The sequence below is a fragment of the Somniosus microcephalus genome, chromosome 16 (assembly GCF_052327205.1).
Source record: "Somniosus microcephalus isolate GS21.2 chromosome 16, FLI_Smic_1.0, whole genome shotgun sequence".
Classification (NCBI taxonomy): Eukaryota; Metazoa; Chordata; class Chondrichthyes; order Squaliformes; family Somniosidae; genus Somniosus; species Somniosus microcephalus.
This window is the reverse complement of record NC_141002.1, coordinates 45,402,249-45,428,897: the sequence shown is the minus strand read 5'-3', so window position 1 is coordinate 45,428,897 and position 26,649 is coordinate 45,402,249. Positions and strand designations below refer to the sequence as shown.

Below are 26,649 nucleotides of genomic sequence, written 5' to 3'. Positions count from 1 at the left end.
AGTGCAAAGACCATCAAGGACAGAGGAATCTTTGTCCCACTATTTGACTTGGACACATTTGGCCCATCCTCTCTCTGTTTAGCCTCCCAGAAAATTTGAATATATTCTCTCTCTTCTCCTCCCAACTGGTGCACACACACATGCACATACACGCATACACACACACACACACTACAGAGGACTCAGCTAATAGGACACACTCCTTGCTTTACTCTTGGACTGCTAATTCCAGTTAATCGTGTCCCCTATACTTGGATATCTCCCTTTCAAAGATAACTACAGCTCCATATGTATAAATAGATTTTCTACCTCTCTCACTTTTTATTAAAAATTTCACACTTAACATTTCCTTGATATTGGCCACCAGGAAACTTGGCTATATTTCCCCTCTGCTTTCCCTGGTGCACCACTTCTCTGCAGACGAAACTGGATACATCTCCCAAATTACCCTGCTGGGGAACTCCCATTCCCATCCCACAATTTGTTCACTGGGGAACGCAGACACTTCTACCAGATTTCACAAACAAGGTATTTGTACACAAACCTTCCATCCCCTTACTTTACCAGGAAATTTGAACACGTACCCCACCCCATTACTCTGTCAGAGAACTCAGACACATTTCCTCCCTCCTTCAGATTGTTCTGATGAAAGATGGGCTTTGTGAGTAAAGGCATTCCCAGAGTTTGTGTACTATAAATCCTCTGGGTTATATAATCATGTAGTTCCCTCCTGTGAGGGCTCCTGTATACAGGCACTCTAAGGCCACGATTTTGCCTACCAAGGCGGGCTGAGTTAAGCTGAGGTAGGTACCGGACGGCAACCCCGCTCCCGGCTCCATCCCGTTGTGTGAAAAGAATTTTCCATTGATAGGGCTTGTTAAGCCCGCCCTTCGAGGTTCCCGGCCAATTAAAAGGAAGCGGGTCTGATGACATCATTTGATGATGCGCAATCAGCCGGTTTCCTTAAAGGGGCCGTGTCCAAATTGATTTTGACTGCTGTGCTGTCAGTGTTCTACAGCAATGAAGTGCTGCAAACACTGACAAGCACTGTACAAAGGTGCACGGCTGCACCCAGGCTCTCCCATGACTCCCTCCAGAGTCACAGCACGCAGGGAGGTTCTCTTCCCTTCCAATGGGCGGAAGACACCTCCCCAGGAGGCCGACGAGTCTGGTTGCACATTGTACAGGAGGGCACAAGCAGGGATGTCATCAGGAGGACCAGGCTGCAGTGGTGCAAACCTTTCAATGATCTCAGTAGATCACAAAACATTTCTGCCAAGCCACACTCAACCTCCTGCTGTGCCCCTCATCACATCCCCATCACTCTGCCTTCCCTACCCTACTCCTGCACATCTTTACTCATACCAACTTACCTTTCACCTCCACCAATCCCTCTCTATCTACATTATCAATTCCCCATCTCACTAGCCACCCCTCACACTCACCCTCACCCTCATCCTACTGCAAGCATATCAACTAACAACACACAAGGGTATGCACTTGGGTGGTTTAGCCAATGTTCATGTGAAGTTTCTGGTAATGTGTTGTCAAACATTGAAATCTTTATTTTCAACACATTGCGTTCTTGGACAGACTTGTGTGCACCTTTGGAAGTGGCTTAGTGAGTTGCAGTGAATAGTGAGACATAATGGTACCTCCCCCCTCAATGGTGATGAGTGTGAAAGGAATGGCTTGGACATTGTAGGGATGCTTTATGGTGCTGGTGTGGGGTGGTGCCAACCTGGCACATCATATGGCAGCCAGGGTGTACAGTGTCAAGTGAAGTAAATCTGGCCATGGTGAGGCCATCGCTGGCGTCCCAGGCAGCAATGTGGTCGGATGCCTGTGTCCTGTGGAGAATCAGGTGATTGCGGAGAAGGTTGGTGTTGTTGTTGGTGCTGCTGGTGTGCCTGGTGATGTTGGTGTTGGGGCTGATCGTGGAGGGATTCAGAGGACCAAGATGCGATTTTTTCAAGGCTACCGATGCTGCTGGAATAGATGGAAGCTGAAGTTGAGATGACAAGCGATCTGTCAATGGTGAGAGAGCTTGCTCCAAGGAGGTGACAGTGGGTAGAGAGTTTACTCCAAACACTTTCAAACTGCATAAAGATCAAAAGTGGATTCCAAATCATGAAGGCCCCAGCTTCTAAGATTGGGAAGTGAACATCTATGAAGTGGTAGGTTTTATACCACTTTTGCAGCTGTCACCTATTCACAGCAATGGAGAGTCATGAGAATACGACATACTTACCTGACGTGATACCCGCTCTCTGGGAACCTCATTAAAAACCTGGGAAAATGGTAAGTACATGGGAAAATGGCGCTTAACTACCTTTTAACAAGGTTTTAAGTATCTAAATTGGCTGACTCATCGCCTAGTGTCGGGTCTGTTCAGGGATAACACACTCGACACTTGGAAAACTGACAAGGAGGCGGGTTTATAGCGGGATACCGACCCGCTGTCAATCTTTGTGACTTTGACAGTGGACTCGCCTCCAAACCCGCACCCTGAGCGTCAGTAAAATTCTGGCCTAAACGTGCAGAATATAGATTGTTTCATTATGAATGCACCATCTACAATAATTGAAAAACATTTGGCCTGATATCCCTCACCCTTTACCTTGTGCCGAGACCGTTCCCTCTGGTCTCTGGTGGCGGCCTCCTGCTGAGCAAAATACCACTCTCATCCACCGGCCAACTAGTCATTCCTGCCAGATTTGGGCGGGAGTATGTCCTGAAACATGGTAATGAGCCCCAGCCACTGCACTCACGCCTCGAATTAAAATCAGCGCTCGTGTCTGGATAATCTCTGACCATTTTTGTTATTTTACAGAAAGTTCTTCACGATTCAGGATAATCGTAGTATTTTCACCATGGACCATTTCCCTCTCTGGTACCGACGGGCTGCTGAACACCCAGCTGGAAGTTTTGTTTACTACATAGCCTTTGAGGAAGACATGGGTTAGTGTTCTTCTCAAGCATTTTTGCTCAAATACTGCTCCGTGTGTGTTTGCATGTAGTTATGTCTCATTGCTTGTTTGTATATGCATCTGCATGTTGCTGGAACTCACTTTCTGAAAGGGTGGTAGAGGCAGGAACCCTCACAACATTCAGGAAGCATTTAGATGAGCACTTGAAACGCCATAGCATACAAGGCTATGGACCAAGTGCTGGAAAATGGGATTAGAAGAGACATTGATGGCCGGCGCGGACACGATGGGCCGAAGGACCTCTTTCTGTGCTGTATAACTCTATGACTCTATGCTTGATTTGTGTGAGCCTCTGTATGTGTGTACATTTATTTGTATGTGTGTGTTAGTGTGTGTGTGGCTCTGTCCTGGGATCAGCCTACTTTGAAAACTCTGTGGTAATGCTGCTATATTGATGTCCAAGTTAGTTAGTCCTGCAGCAGGAATCGTAAATTTTTATGAACTAATTTTTAAAAAAGAATTTAAACACAAGGTCACTAATATAATATGGTCATTGGACCAATCACGTCATTACATTTCTCTCTTTACCCTAATAAAAACCACAGCTGTGTCATTTAATCACGGCAACTTTGTCCTTTTAAACTGTAGCTCCCTGTACAGTAAAAGCATATGGTGATGCTGTTAATATCTCGGGATTATTACCCGAGCCACATGCAGATTGGCATAGGGACAAACAGATAAGGAAAGTCAACACTTGGCTAAAGGAGTTATGTGGGAAGGTGTGGTTCCATTTCATGGGACACTGGCATCAGTACTGGGACAGGAAGAAGCTGTACCATTGGGGCGGACTGCACCTGAACCGGACTGGGAGTGGAGAGGATAACTAGGGCTTTAAATAAGATTTTAAACTAATAACATGGCCAGGGTGGAAACCGCTAGAAATTACTGAAACTTAATAATAAAAGAATCAGGAAGAAAGAGTAAAGGACAAATTAAAGGAAGGAATAAGGATAACACAAATGGCCAGAAATTGGATAAAGTCATAGAGCATAAAGGTTAAATAACTACTAAAACAAAGAGAGAGAAATAATAAATAGAAACAATTTAAACTGTTGGTACAGCAATGTTCGTAGTATTGAAAAAAAATGGATGAACTGGAGACAATAATTTGTAGAGAGGTTCTGGATATAGTAGGAATGACTGAAACATGGCTACATAGAGAACAGGATTGGCAACTAAATATTACAGGATATTACACATTCATGAAGGAAGGAAAGGAGGTGGAGTAACTGTACTGGTTAAAGATAACATAATGGCAGTAGAAAAAAACAATGTTACTAGCAGTAAGTTAGATATAGAATCCAGAGAATTGAGTTAAAAGATAAAGGGGGAGAAATTCAGTTGGTTGCGCCACCCGTTAGCACCTTAAGAGGGCGATAAGTGGGGCGCGAACCAGCTAGCGCCCGGGCGCGGCGATACCTGCGCCTCTCGCAAAATTGAGCGGACATTTAGCGGCGGCGCTAAACCGCAACGCCTGCTCAGCTGCGCACGCAGATCCTGACGTCATTTCAGAGTGCAACGCCCTTGGGGCGCCCCGGACCGGAAATTCAGTGGCGTCCCCCTCCTTTCCGCCTGTCGCTCCCAACGACAGGTTGACTGGAACGGTTCCCAGTCACTGTGGGGCTGGGGGGGCGCTATTTAAAGGGGGCTCTTCCTGGCTTCTTTGTGGTAGCCATTTTTGGACCACTCCTTCTGAGAGAGAGAGAGAGATTTGCAGAGAGACAAAGGGAGAGAGATTTCTGCATTGAGTCAGCGCTCGCTGAGGTACTTTTGGCTTCTGACCAGAACTTTGTAGTTGCTTTGCTTTTTCACCGGCATAACTTTGAGTGGCCACATACTATGGGGGCTGCAATGGATGGGAACGTCGGGCTTCTCCATTACATTGAGAGGGCACAGAGACGCAGAGAGAGATTGCCAATCATGGCCAGACAGAGGAGGGCCAACAGGCCAACACGCTCCCAGGGTTTTCCGCCAACAGTTCTCATACATCAATATGTCTGAGGAGCAGTGTTTTCAGAGGCTGCGATTCAGCAAGGAGGTGGTCACTGAGCTCTGCCACCTGCTTCAGCCAGATCTGCAGCCTCAACTGAGGAGCAGGACATCTCTGTCGGTGGCAGTGAAGGTAACAGTGGCTCTCAACTTCTATGCCACCGGCTCCTTTCAATCCGCTACTGGGGACATTGCCAATATCTCCCAGTTCGCGGTGCATTGCTGCATCCGTCAAGTCACGAATGCCCTCTTTAAAAGGAGACGACAGTACATCTCCTTCCTCATGAACCCAGACAAGCAGCAAGAGCGCGCAATGGGCTTTGCAAGAATAGCGGGCTTCCCCATGGTCCAGGGCGCCATTGACTGCACGCATGTGGCTTTGCGGGCACCGCAAGAGAATGCCGAGGATTTCCACAACCGAAAGGAGTTCCATTCGCTGAACGTCCAGTTGGTTTGTGACCACAGACAGCTGATAGTCGTTGTCAATGCCCGCTTTCCAGGCAGCAGCTACGACGCCTTCATCCTGCGCCAGACTTCTGTGGCAGACCTTTTCGAGGCCCCGGCTCACCAAGGAGGCTGGCTTCTCGGGGACAAGGGCTATCCTCTGTGCACCTGGCTGATGACCCCGCTCCGTTCACCCAGCACCCCCGCTGAAGAACGAAACAATGAGAGCCATCAAGCTACCAGGAACATCGTTGAGCGCACAATCGGCGTGCTCAAGCAATGGTTCCGCTGTCTGGACCATTCCAGAGGAGCCCTTCAGTACTCACCTGAGCAAGTCTCCCACTTCGTTGTTGTGTGCTGCATGCTGCATAACCTGGCAATCCTCAGGACTCAGCCAATGCCACCAGACATTGGAGCACCAGCAGAGGAGGAGGAGGAGGAAGAGGAGGAGGAGCAGCAGCAGCACCAAGCCGGGAGGGAGGCACAAAGTGCAAGGGCCGTCCGTCAGCGACTTATAGCAAGTCGCTTCTAGGCCCCCTCTGAGGGAATGGCTTCTGCCATTCAAAGAACATGAATGGAACCGTGCCGCAACCCCTAAGCCGGTCAAGGCAACAATTAGTTCAAAGAGCAAACCTGCACATTCTGAATAAAGACACTTCTTTATTTAACAAACTGTGTGCCCTTCCCGCATGACAAAGTAATAGAGAGAAACCCCCAAAAAAACAGTCAGTCACATAACTGGCTCTCACAACCTGGAGACAATGACCAAAACAGTAACAAAAATATGACCACGATCCTCGGCCTTCAATAAAACAATTAACAACATTTTGCCACACCTCCTACTTTTTGCCCTTCGAGAGTGATCTGCTTCGCTTGCGAGATTGGCCCCTTCCCACCCTGCAGCTCCTCCGCAATGGGACCCCAGTGGCTGCAGCAAGACTGGGGGAAGACTGCTGAGTGTCAGAAACTAAGACTGCAGATGCCCTTGAGGGACGGCCTGGACCAGCTCTGGGCCTGGAGGGCCCGGCTGCTGACTGCTCCAACTCTGCATGGGCGGCACCAGTCTGTCCTTCAGGCAGTACCTCAATGGAACCTGGCATCCTTGCCACTGCAGCCATGAGCTCAGTGTGCCTGTGCTCCGCCTGGGCGCTCATTTCAGCGAGGAGCTGCACCTCTTCTGCGCTCACTGTAACAGGACTCGAGGCCAGACTCTCCCTCCGGGGAGAAGGCCGCCGAGCTTCCCTACCCCCCTCGCGTTGCTGCAGCCCGCTGGGCCCCGGAGCTTCACCCTCCTCAGACCATTCCCCCCTGCTCCCCTCCAGGGAAGATGTGCCCCCATTATGGCCATGGGCTGCCTTGGCTGAGGGTGGCACTGATGGTCCGGCGTCCTTCTCCTCATCGCCTTCAGAATCACTCACAGTGGCAGCTTGAGGGCCTGCCTCCTCACCTGGCGAATCAGCATCTGAAAGCAGGGAGGTACAAGAGTGGCTTTAGCGTGAGGACAGGGTGGCAGCAAGGGAGGCATGAGTGCTGCAATGTACTGATTTGGCTCGAAAGTGGCAAAGGATGCTGGTGTGAGGAACAAGTGGAAGGAGAGAGGTCAAAAAGGTGATGACCTTACCATTGCTGTCCATAACGGGGTCGGCATCTCCAGTGGCGACGGGGCCAATCATCCGGCCTGCCATAATCCGTTGGACTCGCTGCTCCAGATCGGTCAGGGCTTGAAGATGAGGCCGGCCTCCCCCGGTCCATTGCTGCTGCCTCCTGTTATGCACCAGCTTGCCCTGCAAGAGAAAGGACGGGCTCTGAGTACAGTGTGCAGCCCTGATCTTGGCTGCAATGCCTCCCATGGTGGAATAGCCCTTACAGTGTGCAGCCCTGATCTTGGCTGCAATGCCTCCCATGGTGGAATAGCCCTTACAGTGTGCAGCCCTGATCTTGGCTGCAATGCCGCCCATGGTTGAATAGCCCTTACAGCGTGCAGCCCTGATCTTGGCTGCAATGCCTCCCATGGTCGAATAGCCCTTACAGTGTGTAAAGTGCTGAATGTGCATGTGAGTTTCCTGAAAGGGCCATAGGTGTTGGATGAGTGCTGGGCATTGGGGCTTTCAGGACCCTTTGGCCATAAAGTGAGGTCGACATGCAGGGATGAAGAGGATTCTGAAAAGGGCACTCACCCTGACGACCCGAGTGAGGTCGTTGAACTTCTTCCTGCATTGCACAGGGGTCCTAGGCACCATGCTGCTGGAGGTCACTCTGTGAGCCACCTCCCTCCAAGCTTTGCAATAGTCGCTGGGCAGCGGCCTCCTGCCACTGTCCGGGAACAGGATAGATCGCCTGCGCTCCACCGCGCCAACCAGAACCTCCAAGGCCCCCTCGCTGAACCGCTGCGCTCGCTCCCTGGCCCTCTTCATGGTCCTTGGCTTAAGTATGTGGCAACAGGTCTGTCCAGGCCGAGATTCAGGGCTCTGATGCGCAGGGTGTGGCTGCAATTCAAGATCGACCCTCCCCTTTAAGAGCTGACCAGCGCCAGCATGTCTGTGTGCAATCGCTAACTGGCCGCACCTGCGCTGCACCCGCACTCGGAGGTAGCGCCTCGCTCCTCCGGCTTAGCGCCTTAAGACAGTCGTGCAGCGCCTGTTTTAGCGCTCCAAGCACCTCCTGGGGCGAAGGAGGCAAATTTACCAGTAGGTGGCGATAATTTGCGCCGGGCGCAAAATTTCACGCCTGGCCGATACTTACGCCCCAAACGGGGCGATACCAAATTTCTCCCCCAAGGGATCCATCACCCTAATAGGGGTATACTATAGACCATCAAATAGTGGAAGGGAATTGGAGGAAGAAATATGTTGGCATATCTATGAGGTGAGTAGCAGGCATCGATTAATGGGAGATTTCAGCTACCCCCAAATAAACTGGCAGGAAAAAGTAGGGAAAGGAGAAAAGAGAATTGAGTTTTTACAGTGTACACAGGACTCCCTTGTCACTCAGTATGCAAGAAGTCCAACAAGAAAAGAATCGCTGCTGGATCTTGTAATGGGTAATGAACCAGAACAGATAGGAGAAGTAAGAGGAGAGCATCTTAGCAGTAGTGATCTCAACATAGTAAGGTTCAAGATTAGGATTGAGAGTGACATAAGTAGGACAAAGACTAAGGTAATAGATTGAAAAAGAGCAAATTATGAGGAAATGAGGGTGGAACTAAAGAAGATAAACTGGAAGAAAATCTTGAAAAACGGTGGGAAATCTTTAAAAGGGTAATCAATAGAGTTAAAGAGAAACGTATTTGACTAAAAGCCAAAAGCAAGCAAGCTAATTATGGGGCACCGTGGATGAATAAAGACTTAAAAGGAAAATTGAATCCAAAGAAAAAGACATATAAGACGTACTTAGATGCTAAAGGAGAGGAGGAAAAAGGGAATATGAAGAACTTAGGAGAGAAGTTTAAAAGAAATCAGGAAAGCAAAGAGAAATTATGAAATAAAATTATCAATGAATATAAAAATAAATAATAAAGTGTTCTGTAGCCACATAAATAAAAAAAGGAAAATTAAAGTAGGAATAGGACATGTAAAGCATGAGTAAGATAATGACAGCGAAATGGCAGAAGTATTGAATAACTACGATAGCAAAATACTGCGGATGCTGGAAATCCGAAATAACAACAGAAAACGCTGGAAAAACTCAGCAGGCCAGGGCAGCATCCGTGGAGAGAGAAACAGAGTTAACGTTTCAGGTCGGTGACCTTTCGTCAGAACTGGAAAAAAGCAGGAAATGGAAAGCAAGTTTAGGGGCTGGGAAAAGGGGGAGGGGATGAAAGAACAAAAGGGAAGGTCAGTGATAGGATAGAAAGCAGGAGAGATTAAGAGACATTAAGAGATATTCAAGGCAAGAGGAGGTGGTAATGGGACAGGTTAAGGAACAAAAGATGGCTCTAGATGGGGTGTGAATTGCACTGGCAGAATGAAGGACAGCTGCCATGTGGGAGGGAAGAAGAGTAAAAAAAAAAGGGGGCCAAACAAAAATTGTGGAAAAAAAAGAAGAAAATATATATTTATGTGATAGGGGCCGAGGTTATGATCTGAAATTGTTGAACTCTATGTTGAGTCCAGAGGGCTGTAGAGTGTCTAATCGAAATATGAGGTGCTGTTCCTCGAGCTTACGTTGAGCTTCCATGGAACAGTGCAAGAGGCCGAGGATGGTGAGGTCTGTGTGGGAATGGAGCGGAGAATTAAAGTGACAGGCCACCGGGAGCTCGTGGTCCCCCTTACGGACTGAATGGAGGTGTTCTGCAAAGCAGCCACCCAATCTGCGTTTGGTCTCCCCAATGTAGAGGAGACCACATTGTGAGCAGCGAATACAGTATACTAAATTGCAAGAAGTACAAGTAAATCGCTGTTTCACCTGGAAGGGGTGTTTGGGGCCCTGGACAGTGGGAAGGGGGAAGGTATAAGGGCATGTGTTGCTTTTCCTGCGTTTGCACGGGAAGGTGCCGGGCAAAGGGGAAGGGGTGCTGGGGGTGGTAGAGGAGTGGACTAGGGTGTCGCGGAGGGAGCGGTCCCTACGGAATGCTGAAAGGGGAGGTGAGAGGAAGATGCGTTTGGTGGTGGGATCATGCTGGAGGTGGCCGAAATGGCGGAGGATGATCCGTTGAATCTGGAGGCTGGTGGGGTGAAAGGTGAAGACAAGGGGAACTCTATCGTGGTTCCGGGAGGGAGGGGCAGGGGTGAGGGCCAAAGTGCGGGAGATAGAACGGACACAGTCGAGGGCCGTGTCAACCACGGTTGAGGAAAAAGGAAGACATGTCGGAAGCACTGGTATGGAAGGTGGCATCGTTGGAGCAGATGCGATGGAGATGGAGAAACTGGGAGAATGGAATAGAGTCCTTACAGGAGGTGGGGTGGGAGGAAGTGTAGTCCAGGTAGCTGTGGGAGTCAGTGAGCTTGTAGTGAATATTGGTCGATAACCTATCCCCAGAGATGGAGACGGAGAAGTCGAGGAAGGGAAGGGAAGAGTCAGAGATGGACCATGTGAAGGTGAGGGAAGGGTGGAAATTGGAAGCAAAGTGAATGAAATTTTCTAGTTCAGGGCGAGAGCAGGAGACGGCACCGATACAGTCATCAATGTAGCGGAAAAAGAGGTGAGGGAGGGGACCCGAGTAGGACTGGAACAAAAAGTGTTTCACATATCCCACGAAAAGGCAGGCATAGCTAGGACCCATGCGAGTACCCATAGCAACACCTTTGATTTGGAGGAAATGAGTGCAGTCAAAGGAGAAGTTGTTCAATGTGAGAACAAGTTCAGCCAGGCAGAGGAGGGTGGTGGTAGATGGGGACTGGTTGGGCCTCTGTGCAAGGAAGAAGCGGCGCGCCCTCAAACATCCTGGTGGGGGATGGAGGTGTAGAGGGATGGTATGTCCATAGTGAAAAGGAGGCGGTTGGGGCCGGATAACTGGAAACTGTTAAAGTGGCGGAGGGCGTCAGAAGAGTCACGGATGTAGGTGGGAAGAGACTGGACAGGAGGAGAAAAAATAGAGTCGAGATAGAAGAGATAAGTTCCGTGGGGCAAGAACAGGCCGAAACAATGGGTCTACCAGGGCAGTCCTGTTTGTGGATCTTGGGAAGGAAGTAGAAGCGGGCTGTGTGGGGTTGGGGAACTATGAGGTTGGTGGCCGTGGAGGGAAGATCTCCAGAGGAGATGAGGTCAGTGACAGTCTTGGAAACGGTGGCTTGATGTTCGGTAGCGGGGTCATGGTCCAGGTGGAAGTAGGAGGAGGTGTCGGAGAATTGGCGTTCAGCTTCCGCTAGGTAGAGGTCAGTTCGCCAAACAAAAATAGCACCACCCTTGTCAGCAGGTTTAATGACACTGTCGGGGTTGGATCTGAGAGAATGGAGTGCTGCAAGTTCAGAGGGAGGTAGGTTGGAGTGAGTGAGGGGAGCAGAGAAATGGAGATGGCCGACGTCACGGCGGCAGTTTGCAATGAAAAGATCTAGAGAGAGTAAGAGGCCAGAGGGAGGAGTCCAGGTAGAATGAGAATTCTGAAAGCGGGAGAAAGGGTCAGCCGTGCGGGGGGAAGACTCCTGGCCAAAGAAGTGGGCACTGAGGCGAAGGCGGCGGAAAAAGAGCTCAGCATCGTGCCAAGCTCGAAATTCATTGAGGTGGGGGGCGTAAGACAATGAAGCTCAGGCCTTTGCTGAGGACTGATTGGCTGAGGACTGATTGTTCGGGGGTCAAGCCAATTGACTCCCACAGCTACCTGGACGGCACTTCCTCCCACCCCGCCTCCTGTAAGGAATCTATTCCATTCTCCCAGTTTCTCCCTCTCCGCCGCATCTGCTCCGACGATGCCACCTTCCATACCAGTGCTTCCGACATGTCTTCCTTTTTCCTCAACCGAAAATTCCCCTCTACTGTGGTTGACACGGCCCTTGACCATGTCCGTTCTATCTCCCGCACTTCTGCCCTCACCCCTGCCCCTCCCTCACGGAACCACGATAGAGTTCCCCTTGTCCTTCACCTTTCACCCCACCAGCGTCCACATTCAATGGATCATCCTCCGCCATTTCTGCCACCTCCAGCGTGCCCCCACCACCAAACGCATCTTCCCCTCAACTCCCCTTTTCAGCATTCCATAGGGACCGCTCTCCACGACCCTAGTCCACTCCTCTACCAACCCCAGCACCCCTTCCCCTTCGCCCGGCACCTTCCCGTGCAAGCGCAGGAGATGCAACACATGCCCTTATACCTCCCCCCTTCCCACTGTCCAAGGCCCTAAACACCCCTTCCATGTGAAACAGCAATTTACTTGTATTTCTTGCAATTTAGTATACTGTATTCGCTGCTCACAATGTGGTCTCCTCTACATTGGGGAGACCAAACGCAGATTGGGTGATCGCTTTGCAGAACACCTCCATTCAGTCTGTAAGGGGGACCCCGAGTTCCCGGTGGCCTGTCACTTTAAATTCTCCGCTCCATTCCCACTCAGACCTCACCGTCCTCGGCCTCTTGCACTATTCCATGGAAGGTCAACGTAAGCTCGAGGAATAGCTCCTTATCTTTTGATTAGGCACTCTACAGACCTCTGGACTCAACATAGAGTTCAACAATTTCAGATCATAACCTCGGCCCCTATCACATATATATAATTTTCTTCTTTTTTTTAATCCACAAATTTTTGTTTGGCCCCCTTTTCTTTTCTCTTCTTCCCTCCCACATGGCAGCTGTCCTTCATTCTGCCAGCGCAATTCACACCCCATCTAGAGCATCCTTTGTTCCTTAACCTATCCTATTGCCACCCCCTCTCACCTTGAATATCTCTTAATGTCTCTCAATATCTCTTAATCTCTCCTGCTTTCTATCCTATCACTGACCATCCCTTTTGTTCTTTCATCCCCTCCCCCTTTTCCCAGCCCCTAAACCTGCTTTCCGTTTCCTGTTTTTTTCCAGTTCTGACGTAAGGTCATCAACCTGAAACATTAACTCTGTTTCTCTCTCCACGGATGCTGCCCTGGCCTGCTGAGTTTTTCCAGCGTTTTCTGTTGTTATTATTGAATAACTACCTTGCCTCAGCTTTTACTAAAGAAGATAACAAAATAGACACTTCACTAGAGGATGAGCTTTAAAAGAATATTAATACTGTTGGGATAGAAAGGGAGAAAATAATTGAGAAACTAGCAAAACTAATAGAGGATAAGACCCCAGGTCCGGATGGTATGAACACACACATACGCAAGGAAACTAGGGAGGAAATAGCAACAACAACAATGTAGTAAAACATCCCAAGGCACTTCACAGGAGCATTATTAAACAAAATTTGACACTGAGCCCCATAAGGAGATATTAGGGCAGTTGAGCAAAAGCTTGGTTTTAAGGAGCGTCTTAAAGGAGGATAAGAGCGAGGTAGCGAGGCCACAGAGGTTTATAATATGGGAAGGAATTTCAGGGCTTAGGGACTTGACAGCTGAAGGCACGGCTGCCAATGGTGGAGCAATTAAATCGGGGATGCACAAGAGGCCAGAATTGGAGGAGCGCAGATATCTCTGAGGGTTGATGGGTTGGAGGAGGTTACAGAGATAGAGGCACTAGTTTATATCTATATATATAAATGTTCCATAGAAGAGGAGATAGTGCTAGAGGAGTGGCAGACAGCTAATATTGTTCTTATGTACAAAAAGGGAGATAGAACAAAACCTTGGAACTATAGACCAGTCAGCTTAACATCAGTGATAGCAAAGATACTAGTGTAGGAATCGTCAGATCCCGAGCTGAAATACTGAGGTCGAGTCAGTCCGATAATGAAACGAAGTTTAATGTAAACTAAAGAACAAACAATGGAATGCAGGAGAAACAATCAACAGGTCTTTTCTTAAGGCTGGCTTCACGAGGTCTGACCTGGGAACCTCCCAGCCTGACGTCATGACGTCATGACGTTTCCTGCCGTTCGGGACGTCACGTGACCAACGTGATGACGTCATCGCGCAGGTTCTGGAACTTACCGAGAACGGGTTATTTACAAACAGTAAACAAACATAGGTGCTGTAGTACTCTGTTAAAGGCAGTTATATAGTCATACAGGAGTCCCTTGGTGGCTTTGCCACATGCGCCCCCCCAGAAGTGTCTTTAACCACAAAAGTCAATCGCAGAGGAGGTCGGACAAGCCTGTTTGAACGACTCCGATATTCCCGGAGAGGAATGGGCTGGGCAGACGATGAGCTGGCCTGCGGAACAGTCCGATCAGGTGTGGCGGCAGCGGGCGGCCGCCCACGATGCGGTGGCTGCGCTTCCTTGACTGGTCGCTCGAGGTCCAGGTGTGCGGCCTTGAGGCGGTCCACGGAAATGTGGTCAGGCTTGCCCCCGACGTCCACTAAAAAACTCTTGGCACCCACCTGCAGTACCTGGAAAGGGCCTGTATATGGAGGTGTGAGAGGACTACGGTGGGCGTCATGCCTGACAAAAACGAATTTAGCCTGCATAAGCTCCGGCGGAACGTGTGACGCGGGCAAACCGTGATGTGACGCCGGAATTGGCCTAAAAGATTGAGCTGCATCCCGGTGGGCCTCCAGTTGTTCGGCTGCCGACCAAGGTCGCGTTGGTGACGGAAGAAACTCGCCTGGCACCCGGAGTGGATGTCCATAAACCAGCTCGGCGGCCGATGCCTGCAGGTCCTCTTTGGGCGCTGTGCGTAACCCGAGCATCACCCAAGGCAGCCTGTCTATCCATGCGGCCCCCTGGAGGCTGGCTCGCAGCGACGCCTTCAAGGACCGATGAAAGCGCTCACATAGTTCATTTGCCTACGGATGGTAAGCCGTGCTCCGATGGAGCTTGGTGCCCAAACCCAAGGCTATGGCGTTCCACAGTGCAGACGAGAATTGCGGCCCGCGGTCCGACGAAATATCAGACAGAACGCCGAAACGTGCAACCCAGGAGGAAAGAAAAGCCCGGGCGACATCCGCGGAGGTGGTGGACGTCAAAGGAATGGCCTCTGGCCACCTGGTGGTACGGTCGACAATAGTCAAGAGATGTGTGAAACCCTGTGACGGCGGTAGTGGGCCAACGAGGTCGACATGGACGTGATTGAAACGCCGCTCCGGTACTTCGAAAACGGCTACGGGAGCTTTGACGTGTCGCTGCACCTTAGCCCGCTGGCACACAACGCAGGTGTTGGCCCAGTCGCGGACATCCTTGCGCATCCCTCTCCAGACGAACTTGGACGCCAGTAGTTTTTGTGAAGCCCTCATGCCAGGGTGCGCAAGCCCGTGGATGGCATCGAAAACGTTCCTACGCCAGGACAGTGGAACGATTGGGCAGGGGTCCCCCAAGGAGATGTCGCAGAGCAAGGAGGTGCCGGCCGAGTGGAAAAGCACATCCACTGGCTAAAGGCAGGAGGAATCGGTACGGAAAGCTTGCGTGTCCGGATCAACCACTTGGTCAGCAGCCATGAGTGAATAATCGAGTCCCAGCTGGACGGCCTGGACCGTCGTACGCGAGAAGCAATCGGCGACCACGTTGTCCTTGCCGGCCACGTGCCGGATGTCGGTGGTGAACTCAGAAATAAAGGTGAGCTGTCATTGCTGTCGAGCCGACCACGGCTCAGCTGTCTTGGCCATGGCAAACGTCAGGGGCTTGTGATCCACAAACGCGGTGAATTGGCGTCCCTCCAACAGAAAACGAAAATGGCGGATGGCCAGAAACAATGCCAACAACTCCCTGTCGAACATGCTGTAGCTGCGTTCGTTACGACGCAATTGGCGACTAAAAAACGCCAGCGGTTGCCACGTCCCATCGACCTATTGCTCCTGCACGGCACCTACGGTGTAGTCCGAAGCATCAGTCGTAAGCACGATGGTGGTGCCAGGCAGCGGGTGCGCCAACATCGTTGCGTTTGCGAGAGCATCTTTCGTGTCCACAAAAGCGCAATCCATCTCTGGTGTCCAGACCACAGGTTCCTTCCCCGGTTTCCCTCTGAGTGCCTCGTAGAGTGGCCGTATAAGCTGCGTGGCCCGGGGAACAAACTGATGGTAAAAATTTACCATACCGAGGAACTCCTGGAGCGCTTTAACGGATTGCGGGCGTGGAAAAGCAACAATCGCCTCCACCTTCGACCGAAGTGGCACTGCTCCTTCCGCAGTGATGCGGTGGCCCAAAAAGTCGATTTGTCGCAGCCCGAATTGGCATTTGGCCGGGTTAATTATGAGGCCATGCTGATGGAGGCCGCGAAAAAGGAGGCGCAGGTGGCTGAGATATTCCTCTTTCGAAGTACTGGCGACCAGGATGTCATCGAGATACACAAACAGGAACTTAAGATCCCGCAGCACTGAATCCATAAGGTGCTGGAACGCCTGCGCCGCATTCTTGAGCCCGAACGGCATTCGGAGGAATTCAAACAGCCCGAACGGGGTAATGACCGCCGTCTTCTGGATGTCCTGGGCAGGCACTTGATGGTACCCCCGGACGAGGTCGATTTTGGAAAAAAATGAATTGCCCGCCAAATGTGCGGAGAAATCTTGGATGTACGGTATTGGGTACCGGTTGGGCGTCGTGACCTCATTGAGGCGCCGATAATCGCCGCAGGGCCGCCAACCACTGCCGGACTTAGGGACGATATGAAGCGGCAAAGACAAGGGACTATCCGACCGGCGAACAATCCCCAGCCGCTCCGTGGTGGCGAACTCCGCCTTTGCGGCCTCGAGTTTACTGGGTTCCAGCCGCCGAGCCCGGGCATAGACCGGAGGGCCGGTCGTCACGATGTGGTGCTCCACACCATGTTTAGCGGTCGTTGCCGAGAAGGTGGGCCGAGTTAGATCCGGAAATTCCCTGAGAAGGCGGGCGAAGTCGGCGGGCGAAGTCGTCGGGCACCGACACGGTGCAGGAAACCGCGTGAGTCGCGCCTAAACCCCGAAAGCACGGGATGGAGGCAATCGTGGTGGCGTGAATCAGACGGCAATTTCATAAATCAACCAATAGGCCATTGGCACAGAAGAAGTCAGCGCCGAGGATTGCCTGTGCGATTTGGGCGGTGATAAACTCCCATAGGAAACGTTGCCCGCTGAAACACACCTGGATCCGCCGCTTCCCGAACGTACAAATAGCACTGCCGTTGGCGGCCTGGAGTGGAGAACTGCGCCTCCCAGCCCTGACATCGAGGAGCGAAGCGGGGAGGATGCTGCACTGGCGCCCGTGTCACACAAAAACCGCTGGCCCGAAATGGAGTCGGTGATATAAAGTAACTTCCCGGAATCTCCAACCGCCATCGTAGATGCGAAACCGACCTCGGGGTCGTTCTTCCGTTCACACAGTCGGTGCTGTTGCTTTCTCATTGCATTAGGCACGAAACTACAGGGAGGACGGCAGCATCTGGCTTTTGGGCCGAAACGGGCGTGATAGTAACAGAGACCGGATGGTGGAGGTGCCAATGCAGGGTTCTTCGGGGCGGGACACTTCGAGGTGGCGCAGTACTGCTGCATCACCGCATAAATAGTGTCGGCTTCGGCCGCGAGCACTACACCATCCGTAGCCTTCAACCTGGCGAGGGCTGCTTGCACCTGCTCGGGGAGCTGGCTCAGGAACAGTTCCCGGAACACAAAACACTGCGGCTCAGAACCAAGGAGCGTGAGCATCTGGCTCATCAACTCAGAAGGCTTGGAGTCCCCGAGCCCGGGCATAGCGAGCAATCGACGGGTGCGCTCCGCCTTAGTGAGCCCGAAAACTTGCAGCAACCGCGCCTTGAGGGTTTCATACTTGCGCTCCGCCGGAGGGTTCTCGAGGAGGCTGATGATCCGCGAGGCGGTAGAGCCGTCGAGGGCGGAGACCACATAGAGATATTTGGTCTGATCCACAACGATGTCCCTCCGCGCGAATTGGGCCTCGACCTGAATGAACCACGAGATCGCTTGCAGCTCTCACAACTGCGGTAGCTTCAGCGAAACGGCGTTGGCCTCCATGCTGTGTCCTTTTTGCAAAAAACGTTCGCAAAAGACGGGGTCACCAATGTAGGAATTGACGAATTCCTAATTAATAACTGAGGTCGACTCAGGAGATCAAATCAAACAGGTCTTTAATGTAAAACTAAACGAGTTCAAACAGTTTGATGAGATTGATACAGGAGAACCACGAAACAGGTCTTAACAAGATGGAGCTTCCACGAGGACTGCCTGGGCAGTCACGTGGTTTGCGACATGACGTCATCGCGTTTGCCCGCGTTTTCCCACGCTCTTAAAGGGGCCATGCCCCGTGCATACAAACACTATATACAAAACGAAGTAATGTCTAACACAATGGTACAGGCTTAGTCTGGTGTCAGAACATCGTTAAAGGGAATTATATACAGTTGCCCAGAGTCATTCAGTGGCTCCGCCACAATAGAAAGATATGCTGAAAGGCTGAGATGAGGTAGATGTGATGGGAGGAGACTCGTATAAACACCAGCACTGACTAGTTTGGCTGAATGGCCTGTTTCTGTGCTGTATATTCTATGTAATTCTAAGTATTATTTAAAATTATTTTTGGTGACTGGTTTTGTTTTATAATATGATTTCTTTCAGGGAAGAAGAGCAGAAGTAAAATGGTAACAGCGAGTACGGCAGTGGCCATTACTGTGAGCAAAAAGACGGCCATTGCGGCAGGTAGGAAGTCTTGGATTGGAGCTGGAATTAATTTTGACTCTGCAGTGCAAAACCATCTCAGTTTTGCTCTGGTGATCAATAACTGCTTTCTGTGAAGCTACTTTTGCCCAAACTCATCTCTCACAATAATGTATATACTGTCATTGGTATGCTATAGAGAAATCATCATAATTAATACAATACCTAAGAAAACAGGACTTCTTGGGACTTGTTTCAGTTTCTTACGTTTAAATTGCACCAATTTGTATGGGTGAATTAATAAGACTCTGTACACTGTTCTAACAGAACACTGGACGTTTCTGAGTGAAGTTGGCTTTCTCTGCACAGTGTCACTTGAAACTTACAGGGGGAGAAATTCGGTTGATAGCGCCACCGATTAACGCCTAAAGAGGCCGAGAAGTGGGGTGCTAGCCAATTTCCGGGAGGGCGCAAGGCGCCTAGCGCCTCGCCCCATATTGAGCATGCATTTAGCGCCGGCGCTAAATCTTAGCGCCCGCTCATGGGCGCAGGCTGAATATGACGTCATTTGAGTGTGCAATGCCTTTTGGGTGCCCCGGACCAGAAATTCAGTGGCGCACCCCTCCGTAGCGCCTGGCGCTAATAGTGACAGCTTACCTGGGCCTTACCAAGTCGCTCTCGGGCTGGAGGAGCGTTATTTAAAGGGGACCGGTGTGGTTTAAAAGCGGCAGCCATTTTTGGATGACAACTTCCTCGAGAGCTACAAAGAGTTGCTGAGCTGCACACTGAGAGCCATTTGACCACTGAGCCAGCACAGGCAGACGATCTTCAGCCTTCTGACCATCACCTTGCTGTTGGTGAGCCTTGACAACGGGGAACCTTCCTGTGGGCACTTATTATGGGGGCTGCATTGGAGGGGAACGTCCTGCTGCTGAATCATCTGGAAAGGTCACTGAGACGCAGGGAGAGGGGGGCGGGCATGGCCAGACGGAGGAGGGCCAACAGACGTTGCCACAGCAGACCTTACGCTGGCAGGGTTATCCGACAGCAGTTTTCCTACATGAACATGCTGGAGGAGTAGTGTGTCAGAAGCCTGCGACTTAGAAAGGAGGTGGTGACTGAGCTGTGCCAGCTGCTTCAGCCAGATCTGCAGCCTCAGATAAGGTGCAGGACATCTCTGTTGGCGGCTGAGAAGATGGCTGCTGGCCTGAACTTCTACGCGAGCGGCTCTTCTCAGGCTGCGCGTCAGAGGCTGATCAGAAGTAGCTTCTAGGCCCCTCTCACGGAATGCTTGCTGCCATTCCAAGAACAGGAATGGAACCGGTCTGATACCCCCAAGCCTGTGAAGGGCAAGATGCATGTAAATAGCAGGCATGGCTATTGTAAATGAAGAAAGTGTTTCATTACACAAAATGTGGTTCCTTCAAACATGAGAAAACTATGGCAACAGAAAGCAAAACTAATACACTGACACATAACTGCCTCTCACACCCGGGAGACTGTCCAAAACATAAATCACATTCCGACCATCTTCCTTGGCCTTGATTCCACTGCGCCAACCAAAGCATCCAATGCCCCATCAGTGAGGCATTCCGCCCTCTGCCTCACCCTTTCCATGTCTTGCTAGGCTGGTGCGCCACAGGTAGGCTGCCACCGCTTTGAAGGCCTACAAGGCAATGAGTGTGTCTGGTGATGCCAATTGACCTGCCCCTTTAAGAGCTGGCCGGCGCCACTGTGTTTCAGAGGACAGCACCCTCATTGCGCCCCGCCGCGGCGAAATTGGGTTGCGCCGCCGGGTTAGCGCCTTAAGAGTAGCATGCAGCGCCTGATTTAGCGCCGCAATCACCTTTAGGGGCGCTGCAACCCAATATCGCGCTAGGTGGCGCTAAATTGCGCTTGGCGCTAAACTTTGCGCATCGCCAGGACTAGCGCCCCAAACGCGGCTATACCGAATTTCTAGGCCACAGTGTTTTTTCAGCTTTCATGACCCCATCTGGATTCAACTGAAAAAGCATGGAGTTATTGTAGTGTATGTGCCTTTAAGTCAGAACTACTTTTTACAGCTCCTGTATACTGTAGTACCGGCAGTGACCACACCGGTATATAAGCTGTGCGCATGCCTCTGTACCCCAGTCTAGAGATTACCCTCCTCCAGTAAAGACCTGTTATTTGTTAATGTACAGCATCCGTGTGATTATTTATCCACTGAACCACGGATCTAACAGTGGCGACGAGTGTTGATTCGAATCTACCTGCAACATAAAAAAAAAAAAAAAAAATAGTCGAGGCCAGGAACACGGGCGTTGACCACGAGCAACCGCCCAGCAGTCAGGCAGAGATCCAACTTCGCTGGGGAGGCTGTGGAGAGCCGGGCTTGGTTCCCCAGCCACAACGAGCAGTAAGAGACCGACGACAGGTCCAGAGCAGACCCTTCCCGAGCAGCGGCGGCTGGAGCCGACCGACGGCAGAGAGAGAGCCGAGCAGCGTCGATGGGGTAAGAAAGAGGGTGAAGAGCGCAGGGTGCAACCAGGGGTTGAACACCGAGCAGCGTCGAGGAAAAATACTGCAAACCGGAGAGAGAGAGGGTAAGAAACAGTCGGGTTCCAGACTGAGCGGCGTCGACAAATATCAAGAGAAGAACGCACAGAGCACAGCCAGGGATCACGGGCTGATCAGGGTCCACGGGGCGAAGCAAGGGGAGACGCCATTGAGCCGCGGAGAAGCAGGGAGAGCGCGGGAGATGCCCTTGAGCCGCGGAGAAGCAGGGAGAGCGCGGGAGGCGCCATTGAGCCGCAGAGAAGAAGGAAGAGCGCGGGAGATGCCATTTTGAGAAGCCGCAGCGGAGAAGAAGGGCGAGCGCGGGAAGGAAGGAAAGCGCGGGAGACGCCATTTTGTGCCAGCGGAGAAGAAGGGGAAGCGCGGGAGGCGCCATTGGTGATAGTTCATGCACAACCAAGGATGCTGAAGAGTGGCAGTATCTCTACGTTCGACAATGAAGTCGAAGATTGGGCGACATATGTGGAACGTATTGAGCTGTACTGCAGGGCGAATGAAGTGCCAGATGCTAATAAAGCACTGGTTCTGTAAATTCCATGGGTGCAAAAACTTATGGGTTACTACAAAATCTAATAACCCCAGAGAAGCCGGTAAACAAGAATTTTGAAAGCATAGTAGAAATCCTACAGGACCACTTAAACCCCACACCGCTGCTGATAGCAGAACGATTTAAGTTCCATAAAAGGAACCAACACAAAGACGAAAGCAATGCTGAGTACCTAATGGAACTGCGCAAGCTATCGAAATACTGCCAGTTTGGAGCAGGACTAGCAGACACGTTAAGGGACAAGTTTGTGTGTGGGCTACAAAGTGAAGGAACCCAGAAACGGCTTCTATCAGAAAAGGACCTTACGCTGGACAAAGCTTTCAGTATGGCAGTATCACACAAAGCAGCCGCAAGGGGCGCTGCAGGGATACAACGGAGACCGCAAGAATATGGCACCAACGAAATGACCTATGGAACAGGGAAGTGCTATCGCTGCGGCAGAACAACACATGACCAGAAAGATTGTTGGTTCAAGGACCAAGTGTGCAGACAGTGTGGGAAAGCAGGACACATAGCAAGAGTCTGCAGGTCTGGGAAGAAAACCAACAGTAAGAAATCTCCACAGGAGAAGTACAAAAAGGTACACCAGGTGATGGACAGTGGTTCAGACGAACAGAAAAGTGACACAGACTCCGGAAGCAAGGAGCTGGGTTGTCTGAAACTACATAATGTAACCGAAATGGAGGATCACCAGACTATCTGGGTTACACTCAAGATAGACGGAGTCCAAGTGGAAATGGAATTGGACACAGGGTCAGCTCTAACAGTCATAAATCAAAGAGACTACAAGCGGCTATTTTCACACATACACTTGAAAGCTACAGAGATTGTCTTGAAGACGTATACGGGGCAAAAAGTCTACCCCAAAGGAAAAATAAGGGTGAAAGTGACATATAAAGGCCAGGAAATACCTAAAATGGATAAATATGTATTGCCAAATGGAGGACCACCACTGCTAGGACGTGAATGGATCCGGAAGATACAATTAGATTGGCATTCCATACAGGCACTGAAGGTTGAGGCCAAAAAGGATGACGACGTCACACCTGGACGACTGTCAAAAATGCTAACTGACGCAAAAGAAGTGTTCCAGGAGGGATTAGGAACACTAAAAGGAATAACAGCAATGATTAAAATAGAGGAAAATGCAAGCCCAAAGTTTCTGAAGGCCAGACCAGTGCCTTATGCGATCAGACCAGCTGTTGAAGCAGAGCTGGAAGGGTTGGAACGTTCAGGAGTACTGTCCAAAGTGGACTGAAGCGAGTGGGTTACACCCATCGTTCCTGTAATGAAGAGGTCGTTGAGTAATACGCCTGGGGAACCAAAGAAGGTCCGCATCTGTGGGGATTTTAAGGTGACAGTGAACCTAGTCCTTCACATGGTGCAATATCCGCTTCCACGAATTGAGCATATTTTCGCCTCGCTATCTGGTGGTAAACGCTTCACCAAAATTGATCTAGCCCAGGGGTACTTGCAAATGGAGGTAGAAGAAGCTTCGAAACATTACCTTACGATCAACACTCATAAAGGTCTCTATCAATACAACCGGCTGGTGTTTGGAGTAGCCTCGGCTCCGGCTATCTGGCAAAGGGCGATGGATCAGGTCCTGCAAGGGATTCCAGGGACCCAGTGTTATTTGGACGACATTTTGGTCACGGGCGAAAATGACGGTGATCACCTCGCTAACTTGGAGAAGGTGCTCACCAGATTAAAGGAGTATGGGCTACGAGCTAATCGCCACAAGTGCGAGTTTTTCCAGAAACAGATCTCGTATTGCGGCCACGTCATCGATGAAGAGGGGTTACATAAGTCCCCTGACAAGATTGAGGCGGTAGTCAAGGCTCCAGCACTGGAAAATGTGTCACAACTGAGGTCGTTCCTCGGGCTGGTAAACTATTACCACAAGTTCTTACCAAATTTGTCTACGGTATTACACCCGCTGAACACCCTACTGCAAACAGGGGTACCATGGAAGTGGGATGACAAACGTAGACGAGCTTTCCAGAAGTATAAAGAATTGATCACATCAAAAGAGGTATTGGCCCATTTCAACCCAGCACTACCAATTCATTTGGCATGTGATGCATCACCCTATGGTATTGGAGCGGTGCTGTCGCACAAATTCCCGGACGGCTTGGAGAGGCCAGTAGCCTTTGCGTCTCGGTCACTAACCTCAGCCGAGCGTAACTATGCCCAGATTGACAGGGAGGCCCTCAGCCTAGTGTGGGGAGTGAAAAAGTTCAACCACTATCTGCACGGGCAGAAGTTCACCTTGCTGACTGACCACCAACCACTGGTCTCCATCTTTAATCCAATTTATGAAAAGGAATGGGGTAAGGCATTACAAATCTGCGCAATGGCTACAAAGATGGTCCCTTTTTCTAGGGGCGAACCAATATGAAATAGAGTATAAGGGCACGAAACAGCATGGAAACGCTGATGGGCTATCACGCCTGCCACTGCCTACTGCGGAGGAAGCACCAGCAGTGGACCCTGTCGAAATATTTTATTCGTCTATAATTGAATGCTTGCCAGTAACTAACGCAGATATAGAGAAGGAGACCCGAAATGACCCGACACTGTCTCGGGTATATGATTTGACGGTGAAGGGATGGCCAACATATGGCGACTCACTGTTGCCAGCATTCTCATCCAGAAGAGAACAGCTGTCAGTATGCCAGGGGACCTTGATGTGTGGATCCCGAGTGGTAATTCCACCCAAGTTAAGGGAGAGAGTGCTCAATGAGCTTCACGAAGGCCACCTGGGAGGGGTGAAAATGAAAAGCCTTGCTAGGGCTTATGTGTGGTGGCCGGGGATCGATCAGCAAATCGAGGACCTGACAAAGAGCTGCTCAGGATGCCAGAAGGTCCAAAATGCACCACCACATGCCCCTCCTCTCCATGGCAACGGGTACATATTGATTTTGCTGGTCCATTCATGGACTCAATGTTTTTAATAGCCGTGGATGCGCACTCGAAATGGCCTGAGGTGATCAAAATGTCCTCCACCACCACAGAGAAAACGATTGCAGTCCTACGGACCATATTTGCCAGGAACGGCTTGCCAGAGCAGATTTGCTCTGATAACAGGCCACAGTTTGTGTCCGAAGAGTTTCGGATATTTATGAAAAGGAATGGGGTAAGGCATTACACATCCGCCCCGTATCATCCAGCCACAAATGGATTGGCTGAGAGGTTCGTACAAACCTTTAAAAAGGCAGTAAGGGCCATGTGCGATGACGACATTCCACTGCAGCATAAGGTGGACAATTTCCTGTTCGCCGACCGGAATGCGACACATGCAGTCACCAACCAGGCCCCAGCCATGATGTTCTTTAACCGAAGGTTAAGATCTCGCCTGTATTTGCTCAGACCAAACGTACGAAGAGATGTTGAGAGTAAGCAATTCCAGCACATCCATGAGAAGCCAACAAGGAGCTTCAATGTAGGGCAACCAGTCTTGGCCCGCGACTACCGAACAGAAAAATGGCAGCCAGGAACGATATGCACATGGCAGGGCCCACTAATGTACACAGTGGATGTTGGGGAGAGCATCGTGAGACGCCATGCTGACCAGACCCTAGAGTCACAGGAACAAGTCAACCCCATGCCTCGCTCATACGTACCTGGCGATGAACCCGACGTACAGGCAGCATCTACCCCAGAAACAGTAGCATCGGAAGCTAATGAACCAACCGACGACAGGGGGCCAGAATCCCCTCCGCACCAAGAGCAAGACACTCAGGAAAGGCGCTATCCAGAAAGGATCAGGAAGCCGCCCCAAAGACTGAATTTATAAATGGACTATTTTCAGTTAATGTTGCATGTTAAAAGTGTTAATTGTTAAATGAATGTTATGGTACTGTTAATCTAAAAGGGGAGGAATTGTAGTGTATGTACCTTTAAGGGGAGAACTACTTTTTACAGCTCCTGTATACTGTAGTACCGGCAGTGACCACACCTGTATATAACCCTGAGTAGGGATCTGTACTGCTTAGTTTTAGAGCAACCCTCATCCAGTAAACACCTGTTGATTGTTATCTGCAGCCTGTCGATTATTTGAAGGACACACTACCTTAAGATATCCAGATTTAACAGGTTTTTAATCTGGGCTTGCAGTAGGCATCCTCTTGACTGATAAGATAAAATGTAAAAAAACATTCAGGTTGTTTTTCCCTCCTACTCACATTCATTAGTCTGTTCTGCAGGTATTTCTTAACAGTAGCCAGATATCAACAGCTTATTAACCAGCCATGGAACCAAAATGACATGTTGACTTAAAATTAAAGACAAATGATGTTATGGGTAGCACTGTCATATGCAATTATCCGTTGTTTACACTTTAGGAAACTGCTGGCATAACGCCAATTTGATTAATCTGACTGACTCACTGGTCATATGGGTGTGAGAGAGGAGTGGTGCCTGTGGCACAAGACAGGATCAAGCTCCCTTCTTTACATTTAGCTTTTGAACAATCACAATTCAGCTTTTTTCTGTTATCCTACCAGAGGGAACACTCAAAGTTCAACCTCTGACATGCTTCATATATATTTGGGGTCTCGAAATGAAATCGACTTGTCAGTAATTTTTGCTTTGCACAGCAGTTTGATTGCACTGTGCTGACATCCTGACAGACAAATGACACTTTTCTCTTTTTGTTTGCTCTTAAAGCTTGCATGCCACTGGCAGACTGCCTTAGCATTGACTTTAAATAAAATCTGCACGTCATTTTATTACTGTATTTCTTTTTTAATGGTAATTTTTTTCCTGTCATCCTGTTTGTTTTGCACAAAACCGCAGAACAAGAAAGCACAGATCAGTGAAAAAAGCAGTTGTGCGTAATGGCCCCTTAGGTGACCCACTCTTCTGTTTCACTTTTCTATATTTGCATGTCCAGGGCCAGTAGCAGCTCTGGCCCTAGACATGCAAATATGGAGAGTGTGACGTTAGTCAGCATGCAACACCGACTTAACGTCATGCTCTGCGAACTTGGACTTTACACTGAGTTTAGCGCTGGGTCCTAAGCTCCCTCTGAAAATCAAGC

The 26,649-nt window shown here is 50.2% G+C and overlaps 1 protein-coding gene across 14 annotated transcripts in view; it reads left to right on the top strand.

Annotated features, from left to right (window-relative positions):
• LOC147106116 (voltage-dependent calcium channel subunit alpha-2/delta-4-like) overlaps positions 1 to 26,649 on the top strand; it is an 888,222-nt gene that overhangs the window by 414,237 nt on the left and 447,336 nt on the right. For all 14 annotated transcript variants that reach the window (XR_015081361.1, XR_015081362.1, XR_015081363.1 and 11 more), the window contains 2 exons: positions 2,834 to 2,961; positions 18,464 to 18,544. Coding sequence is in view for 11 of the 14 variants with exons in the window: in XM_086008903.1 (XP_085865029.1) it covers positions 2,834 to 2,961; positions 18,464 to 18,544 (209 nt within the window). In the remaining 3 variants the exon portion in view is untranslated. The remainder of the gene's footprint in view (positions 1 to 2,833; positions 2,962 to 18,463; positions 18,545 to 26,649) is intronic.